Consider the following 14570-nt stretch of genomic DNA (forward strand, 5'->3'; position numbering starts at 1 on the left):
ACACTTTTGGGATCAAAACATCTTGTTAACCACTGAGATGATTTGAATGAACTAAATTATATTGAACTGATGGATTGTAATGAACAGAAATTAACCTATTCAACTCCACCAAATTTAATGAGCTGATCTAAACTAAAATGAATTGAATTAATTAAATATGCAGATTTAAATCTTCTGAATGATAAAAATAAATAAATTAACGCCTTAAAAGGGTTGTGCATTTCTAAACAGGCAAAAAAAAAAAAAAAAAATTAACTTCAAACAAAAACTGTTGTGTCTCGATCAAACTGTGAGAAACATCTGGCGCTGCTGTCCCTCTGGACTTTTTCACTGTGGGCTGCCGCTGCTTGCATTACTGTATTCTACATGTTAAACTCCAGTCAGAATTATGAGTAGGTAAAACTGTGCAAAATCACTGTGTGGTCAAGTTAATAAACAATCTATGTGGTTCAGCATGCGGAAGCAGCAGTGTTGCCATGGATCGGATATAAAGAAAAGGGAAATCTCTAATGAAGCCTTCAGTCCAGTTATTTGTAGGTGTTTGGTATTTTTATTCCTCACATGCTGAAACAGAAGATCCTGCATCCAGGACCAGTGTTGCCAACATGCAGCACTACGGCCACTATTCATTCATTAATCATTATAAATAATAATAATAATAATATAATAAATAGAGATTAATTAATTAGTGACACCACTCATTACATTGTGTTTACATTACATAAAACAATTGGTGCTAGTGTAATTTTTGGTTATTAGCTCAATTGATTTTGCAGCTGTCAAAGTAAAGCATTTCTTTGTGTTTTCAACATAATAATAAAGCATTAAGAACTGTAGTCTGAGTTTCAGAATTTGATCAGTAACTGTAATATGATTATTGAAAGTGAACCATGCATCTTCATTACAGCAAAAAATAAAGTGGCTGCGGTTTATTTGTAACATGTTATCCCAACACTGTTACACACACATTTTTAACTCATGCACAAGTGCATGCACAAATGTATCCATGCATGGCGGGGCTGATTATTGGAGAATGTATGGCAGCAGACGCTGCGGAGGATAATTCCCCTTCCAGCTTCTCAGTGGGTAATGTCAAATAATTATCAGAAGAACAGCTCAGTGGGCAGGCAGCACCTCTTCATTATGGAGCAAGGTTGAGGGGGCTAACAACCTCACAAATGTGGCACTGCACACCATACAAGGTTTGACGTGAAACTCTTCAAATCATTTTTCACTTTATCCTTAGTTTTTGCTGCTCTTCTTTTTTTTCTTGCACTTCTCTTCCATGATCCTTTCATGCAAAGTATTATGTCACAGCAGTAGAGCTCGGTCTCTTCGACTTCTCCTGCAGCGTTCACTGTAAGTGTGAATTTTTGTTTGTTCACCAGGTACAGTCAGTGCTGTTGAAACAAAGGCGTCACCAGGTAAAATTGATATGTGTATGTGAACAAGGCTGTAGACTTTTAAAGATTCAAAACAGATATATTCTTTTCAACATATTCTTAATAAAATATAAGCAATTCTATGTATATTTTGGAGCTATTGTATAGGGACCAAATGATGAGCTCAAGGACTTAATAAATGTGTGAAAATCCTGTTTAAAGAATAGTAAGTAAAAGATTTATGTTCTTGGTTAACAAAGGATAAACTGACCGACTGGATCATGTGATAGAAGATATTTAATATGATACACATTATATATCTTTAAATTTTAATAAATATTAATCCATCTGACTTTGTCTGAGTCTTTTTGACATATTAGCAATATTCTGACATATTTTTCTTTACATCATAGGACATGCATTTTCATAAGGTCATTGCAGTTGATTTCATCACTAAACAGGAAAATTGGTTTGTGAACATTCAAAGAAACGCATGAATGAACTTGTGTCGGATAAAGAGATGCTTGACTTTGTTTTTATGGAGAAAATAGGAAACAAAGAGTGTGTGCAAGTGAAGTCATTTAACATATGTGTGTGTGGTGTGTGTGTGTGTGTGTGTGTGTGTGTGTATGTGTGTGTATGTGTGTGTGTGTGTGTCAGAGTGACAGACCTCATTAGACGAGAAAATGGCTACTTATATGTGTTGTGTTTGTGTGTGTGTGTGTGTGTATGTGTGTCTGCAGTGTGGTGCAATGTATTGTAGTTGTTATTAATATATACCTCCCTGTGTCTCAGGTTAACTGCATTTTCATCTCACCTTGACCGACCTTCCACACAACATGCATGGATGCACCTACACAAATTAAACCACACATAGAACCATTGCACCAGAGGGAATTTTCACATTAGGGACATTTCTGCTTCACATGATTGACTGCTTCGAATAAGGACCTTGGAAAAACATCTGGGCAAGTGACAAATACGTCCCTCTGGCTGCTTTTAAGGAGACGCACAGAGAGAGAGGGAGGGAGGGAGTAGAGGAGAGAGAGAGAGAGGAGAGAGAGAGAGAGAGAGAGAGAGAGAGAGAGAGAGAGAGAAGAGACAAAGACAGAAGCCAATGTGTGTGTTGCGTTATCTCCAGTCCTACACAAAGACCTGCCAGACTGCTACCGCTGGCGAGGTTTCTCTCTCTCTCTCTCTTGCGTGTGTGTTGTGTGTGTCCTTGCCAGCCACTTGACATCACACAGCCCTCTCATGGCAGGCTTCTCGGATCAGTAGCAGAATGGATAAGGCTATTTACCAGCAGCTTATTTGGTCCGGGGTCAGACCTCTAGTAGTGGTTTATGGGTGTTGAGGGTGGCTGCTGCACGAGAGAGAACGGCTTTATCTGTCCATGTGCCACCTGGAGCTCACATCTGCATGAATAGTGATTTAAAAAATTACAAACTAGGAGGCTAGGAGCGGATGTAAGAAAAACATAATTCCAGGAGAACATGAGGAAAGATGAGTTTTTTTTTCATTTTGAAAGTGAAAATTTGAACTTATATGAATATCAATATCATCTCCTAAAACCTGCCCACACTGAGACTCATTTAAAATTGACAGATTTCATTTTCTTCAACTCATCATATGCTTCAGTGACATGCACATAAACATTTTCTGTGTCCTAATTTGATACTTCTATTACTGCACTCACATGTAGTGTAGCTGCTACTATGCTGCTGTGCAGTTGCCAGAAAATGACGATCGCAAGATTTTAACTGTGATTGTTATTTGACAAGATTTCTGCGGCTTCGTTGAGCAGGTGATTTAAAATATAAATGTTTTTCTTTCCTGTGCTTGCCCCCTGTTTCATGCCACCTGCACTGACGGTGTGTCCACCTGCGTCAGCCGCCATTTTTTCACAAAGTTTGAAATACGTTGGTTCCCTCCCGTTCTGCTGTTGTTGCCAAGGTGGTGACTGTTGAGGTTGAGAAGTGGCGAGCATTGCACACTCAACTTTTTGGCCATTTTGAAGTGCATTTAGGTTCTTTAAAGTGTGACTTCACTTATCCACTCAAAACAGCAAATATGTCAGTATGGAGGTACGTGAATTGAGATACAGCAATTGTTGAAACACTGCTGGGAAGTAAGTGTGTTAAAATAAATAAATATATCCCAAATATAGTATGTATGTACTGTAAATTGAGATTTTAATTCAAGGAAATTATTCTAACCGATCCCAATTTTTTTTATTTCATATTTTTTTATAATAGTCTACACAATATCCAAGCATGCACTCTGAGGATAATTCCTTCTTGGAAAACTCATAAAATGTGAGGTGGTGTAACCCCATGAAGTTTGTAATTTCCCTGCAAGTTTAAAAGGGCTAGGTCTAGTCTGCTTTAACACAGCAGTGCCATTTTGAACACCCAGCCCAGTAGAAAATCTGCTCCAGCTTTTTGACCTTTTATGTTGGGCTCTTATGACAATTTCTTTCTATAGACAAACCAAAACAAAAAAAAAGTAATAATCAGCACACCTAAAAAAACATCCAAACACACATACTACAGTACAGTCCAAACACATAGAGACCAGAGAAATGCATGCATATACCCACAGACATTCCTACATTCTCACATGCTTACAACAAAACCCATAGATTCCCAGACGGCCACACAATTGCACTAAACTGACAGTTAAGGTTCTGCTGAAGGTCATCATAATGATTAAAGAGGCGTCTCTGCAATGATTTTCAAATGACCCTTGGGATGCCTCGACCACTGACACCTCTTCAAAAGAAAATTACTTATTGTGCCCTGGGATACCTGACTTTAGACTGACATAGTGACAGTCTAATAGACAGTGAGAGAGTAAAGAGTGGCAGACTGGGAGAGAGATGCAAAGGCAAAGCCAGACAGGAAGACCTAATAGAGTCGCAGACTAATGCCATGCAGAATATGGAGAATGTACGGTACAAGCGTGTAACAGCCGAGCAGACGGAGCCGGTCAAAGCAAAGAGAGAAAACAAGAAGGCGGTATGTGAAGACAACGCATACATACATACAGAGAGACAGCCAGGCTAGCCCGAACCAGAAACCTGTCCATCCATCCAAGAACAATCCCAGTCAGCACCAGTGGGAGTATGGCCCCGATGCAATCTCAAAACACACACACCACACACACACACACACACACACACACACACCACACAACACACACACACACACACAAACCTCACACACACACACACACACCACGACACACACACACACACACACACACACACACACACACACACACACACACACACACACACACACACACACACACACACACACACAAACACACACACACCCTGCAGCTCTTTTCTTCAAGCCGCTGATACAGAGGTTTTGGTAATAGCCACGGTGATGGTGTGATGGCTAATTTCACCTTCATACACTTTATGTGTGTGTGTGTGTGTGTGTCAGTGTAGTAATCACCTTGAGCCACGCAGGCAGTGGATTCCCCCAGAGATCAGATAGGCTTGATTTGACATCATCACACACATACACACACATACACACACATACACCCATTCAGTTAGGATATTTACATACAAACTACTGTAGCAGCGGAAGAACTGAGCATCACCTTCACACATGATTCAAGGTTACTGAGAGAATGATGAAAAGATGTGTGAATTAGGTGTTTTTTTATGTATTGCACATGGGATTAAGCATATGATTTTCTATTGTGAAGCCTCTCTTTTAAAGAAGAAATACTAATGAATGTTCACTACATTCTGTAAATGTTTCCTGTCAACAATAGTCTTTTATAATACACTAATTGTTAGCAAGGCTCTGACATTATTGACTCTTTTGTATAAACATGGTCACACAATAATATGAGCTGCTGACATCAGCAACTAATTTCACTTCATCTGACAGACGCATCATTGCCAGGGCTTGCATCATCTGGTTTTAAAACATCATGCATTTTACAGAACCTCACTGCTCATTATCACTATAACCCAGCAATGAACTGTAGTCTACTTGTATTCAGGCGCGATGCACCACAGACAATGAGTTTTACCAGATAGCTCAGCACAAGAATGGGAACACTGTTATTCGGGGCGACTTTCTTTTCTTTTCTCCCTAGATCAAAAACTGTCTCTGTGTTCATTTAGCCCATCCATCTGTCTCCATCTATTCCTCCCTCCCTCTTTCTATCAGGACAAAGAGAAAAACTGCTAACTAGCTCCCTTGTTACCCTGACAATTGGTATCTCAACCAATAAACCATGTCTAACTGCATTGCTGGGAAACATCTTTTAGCAATTAAATTGTTTGGCTAAAGTAGCTCATTACATAGAACCAACAAGGGATATAAACATAGACAAAAACAAACAAATTCTTACAAAGTACATTACAATGAAGTTCACAGCTTGTAGTTTGTTGTGTTAACTGGGGAAGACAAACAGCACACAGCTGTTTGGATAAGACATGTCATTAATAACTGAAATATATTATATTCATCCTTCTAAAATTAGAAAGTTCGCACTCTGATATTTGTCACTCAGGAAAACTCAAACATGCATGGCAAAACATGCAAGGACATGAAAAAACGCCAGCCATGCTTGCGGCGTTTTGAGTTAAATGCTAATCTCAACATGCTAACATGCTCATGAAGACAACAGTATACAGATGTTTAGCGGATGGCATTAACCGTGTTAAAATCATCTTAATGTGTTAGCGTGCTAACATTTGCTGATCAGCACTAGTGTTGGGAGGTTTGAAGGTCGTTTTGTGAAGCGTCGAGGGCAACGAGTGTGTACGAGGGCGGGTGTCAACAGTAGCTGAGTCGAGTTGAGTTTGTACATGTTCATGGCTTTGAAGTACTCAACGGTCTCAGCAGCTAGTGGATACAGCTACGGTTTCCTGAGAGGAAAACATGCCAGTCAACACTTGCACTGCTTAAGGCAAGCCAGTACTGAGGTGAATTTGTAACACTATTTATACTATTTATACATATACGACAGGCATTTATTTTGGTAACATATAAAAGCCCAGTAGATGGGAGATTGCAAGAGCTTTTGTGATGTTGGACTACAGAGTGCAGGTATACAGATGTTTCCTAGAGGCAGTATGTACCAGTGTAAACTCAGTTCATATTGAACTTGCAAAAGCATCAGGAGGACAGATGGCCAGCATTAACTATTACCAAAGTAGCCTACAGCTGTGATTGAAAGGAATATTGTATTGTAAAAAAATCCAATAAAAGAAATAAAAATAAATGAATGAAAAAGAAATTAAATATTTGACCTGATAATTACATTGTATAAAAAAATTAGTTCATCACCAAAGTTATTTCAATTCAACCTGAGGAAAGTTTGAAAATGACATAGCAACCCCTCCAACAGCTGCGCAAATGTCAGCCTCAATGAGGCGCTAGATGAAAAGTCAGAGAATCACCAAAATCATGGATTCAACCTCTGGTGACCATCCATTCATTGTTGAGATATTTCCGTCTGGACTAAAGAGGTGGAACAGTGACCAACAGACTAACCTTACCACCACTAGAGGCATAATGTTAACATGCTAAAATGGCCGAAGACATTTTGTAGTGCATTCTTTTGCTGTATGTTCTGTCTCATGCACTGGCACTGCTACTTAGGTAATCAGATAATGACAATCTGACATCAGGAGTTGATTTTTTAAAAGTTTTATTGCAAAAATATAGAATTTGATAACACACTACAAAAACATCAACACAAACATAATACATGACAGTCTCAAAGACAAACCAATAGCACATCAATAGCTAAGTATTTTTACTGTGCTTTCAATGAATCACAAAACAGTTATTCAATTGTTTAAAACCTTATGTGTGAGTTACCGATAAAATGATCATCGTCTTTGACATGGGGAAAACCTAATAACTGCATACCTGCTTTTGTATGTTGACAGTTTGAGTGAAAACTACATGTTTTTTTCCCTAAGACCACATGTGTCATGTCCCAATGAATGTACCTATTTTCCACTTCCTGAGAAGTTAACTATACAGTTGCAAAGTGGGCGGGGCCATTGGTAACAGAAGTATCTTTCCCATTGCAAATTTGCATTTGAGAGTTTACTTTTTACAAAAAGGGTTTATTTGCCTCAATGTGATTTGTCAAATGGCACACAATATTACAATTCCCACACACCTCATTATTATGATGAAGATGTCGGCTAGAGATCAGTTCAAACGTATTCCAAACATCCTGGGGCAACCAGGAACAAGACTGTGGATGTAGAAAGTCTTGTAATATTAGCTTTATCTGCACAGTTGCTCTTTGAGCTGATGATTCAACTGACAAAAAAAAAACAAAAAAAAAAAACATATGATCTAAGTATCTGAAATTCTCAGACTGCTAGTTAAAAGTATTATCACTGACTAAAGAAAACATTAGGACTGTTGCTATTGAACCCTGGCCCCACATATAACCCCGCCCACTTCTCTGCTTTATTCCTGGGGTTTTTCAAAGACACCAAAAACATGTTTTTCATCACGATTACGTGTCTTCAAACCAAAATATCAGGTATCGGGTATTGCTTTTGTACATTTACTAGAATTCAGTCAAACCAACGATTTATGCAGTGCTTTGATGGAGCCAATTTCAACAAACCCCAATGTAATACGCAAGAACTCTCTGTGTATATTGGTGTAAATGAATGAGATTCCCTTCTTCTGAAAATCCATTTCAAAGAACAAAGTTGTTGGTTCAAATGTTACACCAAATGTGTCATGTATTTTAATTTGACTTTACAAAAACCGTTCCTGCATACACACTTCACTGCATGGCTAATGGAGTTCCAGCTGACAGTCATTGTAGAGTAACAACACATCAATAAATCTTTGCAAGTCTTTGCTGGTTTGCTGTGCTTTGTTTCTTCCTGCTAAATGAGAATTACTTTATAAGACATGGCCAGGATTGAATCATGCCATTTCAAAGGTGAAACAAATCAATACCTGTTTTTAATTTTTTTTTTTTACTCATCAGTGGTAATGCTGAAACGCCACAAATACTGTCAAGACAAAATGTCTGACGGAAGTTTGTTGACATCGAGGGCTAGTGCTATTGACCTCTTGTATAAAATCTTATCATCTGCTCACTGTCCTAAAAGATTCCTGTAAAACCCTGTGCTTGCGTTCTGAAGGTGTATAGTTGTGCCGTACACGAGGAAATGGTGCTCTACATCAGTGATGCTTTAGTTTTCCATGTATATATATATATATATAGCTTTGATTTGTTTTTAAAAATATTACCAATGCCTTGTGCTTAACTGTCAAATTTTACACCATGGGAAGCATTGAGAAAATGTAGTGATATAATCCGCATCAGGGCACACATTAATTATGGCAAGTATATAGTAAATTATTAAGAAAAACTTTGACGCTAAAAAGTTAGTCATCTATAGACATTTTAGTCAAACAAAAGGGCAACAGATTTCTCATAAAGTGCAAATTAAATTAGTTCCAACATACACATTGTCTGACATTCTTCTTATTGCCTGTAGATATTGTTGGCAAAAAGTAAATACATACTGTAGAAAGTTGGGGCACAACAGGGGCATAGCATTTTGGCGGGGAAGGAAATAACGGTGCTCAAAAGATGAGAGGCACTTATAAGGGTGTACTTTTCACCAATTGTTCATGCCCCAGGCATAGGTTTTTAAGTTAAAAGTTTAACTGAAAAGAGTGGTTGTAAAAAGCCAATAACATGAAATTTGGGAAGGATCAAAACACTGTGAAACATCATCAAATGCCTGTGGTATTCATACGACTGAGGAAACTTTAATTGAAAACATGCTGGGTAGTAAATTAAAAGCACCCAGTCCAATTACTTTCGCTGTACATGCCTTATATTGTCTACTATAAAAAGTGCACCATATTACTGATGCATTTCCCCCCAAAATTACAGATCTGCATAGCCACAATAGTCCACATATATACATGTTTTACTGCCAAAAGAATGTGTTGCATTTTTTCAGACAAAAATAAGAGCTGCTTCAATAAAAAAAGTATGTGGTTCAAAAAAAGGTACAAAACCACAGATTGAATGTTCCAAATGGCAACTGTTCTACAATATAGCATATTAATGCTCGAGCCAAGTGATAAATGTAGACTAAAGAGACTATGCAGATATTTATCTGACAAGCAAATCTTCACTCTGTTAGAACACTTTGACTTTTAAAAACACATACTTGTGGTGAATATCAATTGTGACCATTCCCCACTCGCATTCTTTTATGAAACCAGTCAAGAAGTATGATCTTGATCTTGACACCATGCGAGAAAAGCTTGAGCGCCAAGTGAGACGACTTTCTACCAGCAGATAACCAGGCCTTTCACTTACTTACTAGTTGAACTCAGAGGGAGGTCTGAGTGTTTAAAAGACAAACATGTTCCCTAAAAATAGTGAAATACCCCTTTAAAACCTTACATTCTTCTTGTGTGCTTTTCTATGCTTTTCATACAGTCAGGTGATGCCACCTCTTATAAAACTAACTTTACAATCTCATTTCATTTCCGCTCTTAACGCCACAGCACTAGCAGTACACTGTGTATAACCAAGAAAAATATTAGCATGTCATCTGAAAAGAGGATATATATATCTAATGTCAGAACTCAGTTCCTGCTTTAGGTGAACACAATGGTGAAAAGGGTCAAGTTTTAGCAATAAAGCACTGAGTAGTAATGTATAACATACCATACCAAAGAGAAGTAAAGCAAGGGCTTGATCATTGACATCATTGTATAAATTTAAACCATACCATACACCAGAGGTTCATATATCAATCCCTGTGCATACTTCTCCTGCTTTTGGAGAGGCCCACTGAAAATATTTATAGGTCTTGCACCAAAACTTGAAATGAAACACAATCACCAACAACATAATATGAATATTTGATCTGTCTGCATACCCATTCGGGCCTTCTTAGTTGGAGACAGATGTGCTGGTTGCCCCCACCTGACAGTGGCCCATGTCCAAGTAGCAGGAATGCTGATTTAGAATAATTGTCACTATTTACTAATGTATACTACTCTGAGATGCTTGATCAATACCAACTTGTCCACGTGATGGTGGACAGAAGAACGATGCTCCCTGCTTTAAATATATAATACATTATATACATGAAAGACGTGTAGGCAGAGCTGCTCAGTAGTCCAGGAGAGTATTATGACGAAACACAAACTGTCTACATCATTTTTGCTCATTTCTTTAAACAGGTATAAATAAATAAATGATTATCAAGTTGATCAATATTGCCTCCTTATTTTCAGCAGTCCTGTTAGAGTGAGGTTTATTGTGGTGTGGCAGATGTGTGGGGCAGGCAGACTCTGCAGCATGGTGAACTGAACAGACTGTTGAGGGTTCTCTGCGGTACCTGAAGGTTGTTGGTTCTAAGTGAAGGCTCCATGAAGATCTGAGTGCACTCTTGAGTGAAGGCTGCATTGGAATCCTAGTAGAGGTTTCTGGAGAATCTGAGTGAAGGTTCCATTAGAATATCAGTAAATAGTCCCACTAGAATCTGGGCAATCCTTTCCACGAGAATCTAAGTAGCAGTTCCATTAAAAGGTTCCACCATGGTCGACTGAATTCTCTTGGACTTCCATCGGATTGAATATTTCATCAATCCTGCTAAATGTGCCTTTGAAAATGATGTGATATTTCCATTGGAACCTGTGTGACTGTTCAGTATAGATGTCCGATGTTGCCTGTTAGAACCTGGGTGAAGGTTCATCGGAATCTTAATGAAGGTTCTCCGGTATCTGGGTGAAGGATGCAATAATGTCTGAAAAGAAGGTTCCAGTTGAATCTCAGTAAACAGTTCTGCTAGACTCTCAGTGAAGCTGTGCGACTGATCTGCGATGTTGCTAGAACCTACATGAAGGTTCCTCAGAATCGGACCGACAGTTCCATGAAAACATAAGTGACACATCAAGTATAAGAAGGAATGGTCTGAGTGAGTTCTGTAGGAACTCATCAAGATCTTCGTGGAGATTTGTACAGATTTACAGAAAAAAAAAAGACCAGCTGAGACTCTTATACAATCTGCAGCTTCATTCAGAAGCTGGTTTTAAGGAGCAGAATGGTTCTATTGCCACATTCTATCCATATTTGACAGCATTTACATATCAAACTATAATAGTTTGATGCTGCGACTGAGCATTGTATTCTCTGTAGTGCTATACATTCAGCCAGAAGAACAGATGTAGAGAGTATCTCAGAGCCTAAAGCCTCACATCTTTTCACTCTTTTCTTATAGGCTCAAGACCCAATTTTTATACAATGAAAGTTGCATTATGTACTCTTGTCTTGCATTGCTTTGAAAGGCTAATGAAGTATATGATGCTGAATATGAGTCTGGACCTTCCATGAGTTGTGTAGCTGGATTACACCAGTCTTGTGGCATGTAGACCTGCCTGAGACAGGAAAACAAAGCCCTAAGCACATCAACATGGCAAAGCAAAAATTGACACTAATGAAGATTTTGCTCTTGAGCCATTATTACATGTTTACACTGCCTGAGAGTGGTGTTCATTTCAATGACGCCTGACGGAACTGTACTTCCAGAGAAAACTGCCAGAGAATAAGCCAGTCCTGTTCAGATCCGCTGGGCTCAGATCTCCTGAGACAGGCTGAAAAATTTCAGTTTGAGCCCGCTGCATGAAACTCCCGTGTTTGTGATACAGCCAAAAAGTGCTGGTTGCTCTCAGAGCCAGATCTGCAGTCTATGTTTCACGCCCGATCTGAGAGAATCCAAACAGTGCACAAGATATCAGAATCCCCAAGATTCACACAAATGGAATAATTAGAATGAAAAGTCTTCACTTGGGTTTAATGCAGTTCAGTTGATTTATCTCACCACCATCTTCCCTTCGTCTAGCACCACTCAGTTCAGTTCAGTTTGGTTTTAGCGCTGCAATGTCAAATATCCCGAGTGACACCACAACCGAACTCCACACACAAGAACCACAAAAATGTGGATCCTCCAGCTCAGATCCATAAACACTCGGTGTCCTTGTCCGTAGAAAGTGCTAAGCCGCTCTAGGTCCAACAGTAAATCGTCACATACTAGGTCCATATATTGTGTGCATGTGTATATGTGTGCGTGTGAGTGTGGGTCTGCGTGTGGGTGTGTGCGTGCCTGTACAAATGCGTCAGATGTTTACAGTAGAGTTGGTGTTGTTCATATGGACTCTCATCTCCTGAATACTTGTGATGATTTTTTTCTGATGTCCGGCTAGATTGACGCCTACTCTCCGCAAATCCCTGGAAAACAGCAAACAAACAACAGACCCTTATTTATCAAACAGTCACCTACCAAACACAGAAATGTATGGTTGCACTTAAACTTTCTTTAAAAAGATGCTTCTATATAAAGGTCTATTTGTATCCTCACAAACCTCAGTCTGATTAAAGCACTTCAAAAAACTGTTAGAATACTAATATAGTAGTTTCTTTCATACTCCCTGGGTTAAGTATTTTTTGCAGCTATCCCTATCTTTACTCAGCTTCTCAGTTCTATTAAGGGCGCTGGATTTTTAGAACATTTTTCACAGGCTTGCAACCCTGCGATAAATCCTGCATTCTCATTTTTGCTTTGCTCTTCACGACATTTAGTGACAATATTCATTGCTCTTCTAACTGAAAAAGAAAAACACTTAAAATAATGACAATCAGTTCAGTTTTGTATGTGCTACAGGGAGGGCCATTAAAACTATGTTGCATATTTGACTGTTGCCATTTGAGTCTGGGTCAGGTTATTTTACTACATTTTGAACTTTAACTGGTCAGTCCACCCAAAGTATTTGTAAGGATGACATTCTAGTGAAGAAATAGTACACAAAAAAATGCTGACAGTGAGGTCTGTGGCTTATCCTGAGTAACAGGAAGATTTTGCTATTGAAATGTTTTTTAATGTAATGTTGCACTCCTGTTAGCTCTACGAACAAAATTCAATTTGCTGTTATTGCATAAGGGTGAGAAATCTTACAGATTGCAAATCTGAGAGAATAAAACCAAAGTTATCTGCGTGAATACATGTTGTGACGCCTGCACACGTTTGCATACAAGTGGCCTTACTCTGATGTCATCTGAGCCACTGTCTCCAGCGAAGAGTAACCTCCTTCCATGAAGAGCTCAGTGTAACGACCCATCTTGATGGAGTCGAGCCACTCCCCTACAGTCTTTGTCCGGGTGCTGCAGTCCCCCTCCACGCTGGCATGCTCCACTAACAGGTTGGAAACCCTGTTACGTGGAGAGAGAAAAAGAACAGTACAAAACAGAGTGGGACAGTGATCAAATTTACGTGCAAGATTATATGTGTATTTTCTCAAACACTATCCCTCATTGTTGGTGTGTTTCACATCATTATCAGAAATGTAAAGAAATGGGATTCACTGTGAGATCGACTGCATTTTGAAGCTCCTGACAGCTTCCAGTGAGGCTTCATAATGCTAGTTATGCACCATCACGCAAAGCTGAAAATGCTGTCCACTTAAAGCTCTTTGTCATTCAGCTCACTTTTCATGCTAAAAAATAGAGCTCTCCATGCTATCAAACAGAAATGTTCATGCTAGCAAACAATATTCTCCACGCTATAGCTAGAATGGATTGTCATGTGGGACAAGAGCTGATGGTGTCCCTTTAATCTGGCTAACTGTCATATGTTATTGCATGGGCTGTTAGATATGGCAATGATTCATTAAGTGGGTTCCTGTGTGTGCTGGTGTGTGTGTAAGTGGAAAAGAGAGAGGAGAACGAAACATCTCACATTATTTCATTATCTCTGCAAAGAAAATAAGCTAAATACGGTGTCTGACTAAATGTGTGCTTCAGAGCACTTAAAGCAATTTCAGGCCATTATACACTAACGCAATGCATGTGCATAGTGGGCAAATACTAACTGAATGTTCAAATGTTACGATAATCAAAGGAGACCCCACTGAATACAATTCAGACTAATGTGCAATTTTAAGAAATTCAAACCACTTTCATTTATTTCTCTGCTCTTCTTTGCTGGTATGCAGCCGTCAGAAACGACGTCCTTCCTAATTTAATTATGCGTCCACACACTGAACGATGATGAGTCTATTAGCTTGCTGTGCTGGGTTTAATTCACTTAAGAAAGAATAGGTCAATTAAAACACAATGCATTTTCAAGACTGAAAAAAT

At 38.9% G+C, this 14570-nt stretch overlaps 1 protein-coding gene across 1 annotated transcript in view; it reads right to left on the reverse strand.

Moving 5' to 3' along the window:
- Window positions 1–12553: 12553 nt before the first annotated feature.
- epha5 (EPH receptor A5) overlaps window positions 12554–14570 on the reverse strand; it is a 64380-nt gene continuing 62363 nt past the window's right edge. The window contains exons 18-19 of the mRNA XM_022766604.1: window positions 13479–13643; window positions 12554–12665 (exon numbers count right to left, since the gene is read on the reverse strand). Of these exons, the coding sequence (XP_022622325.1) occupies window positions 12554–12665; window positions 13479–13643 (277 nt within the window). The remainder of the gene's footprint in view (window positions 12666–13478; window positions 13644–14570) is intronic.

Source organism: Seriola dumerili, unplaced genomic scaffold, assembly GCF_002260705.1.
Source record: "Seriola dumerili isolate Sdu_G_001 unplaced genomic scaffold, Sdu_1.0 BDQW01000874.1, whole genome shotgun sequence".
In the NCBI taxonomy this organism is placed as follows: Eukaryota; Metazoa; Chordata; class Actinopteri; order Carangiformes; family Carangidae; genus Seriola; species Seriola dumerili.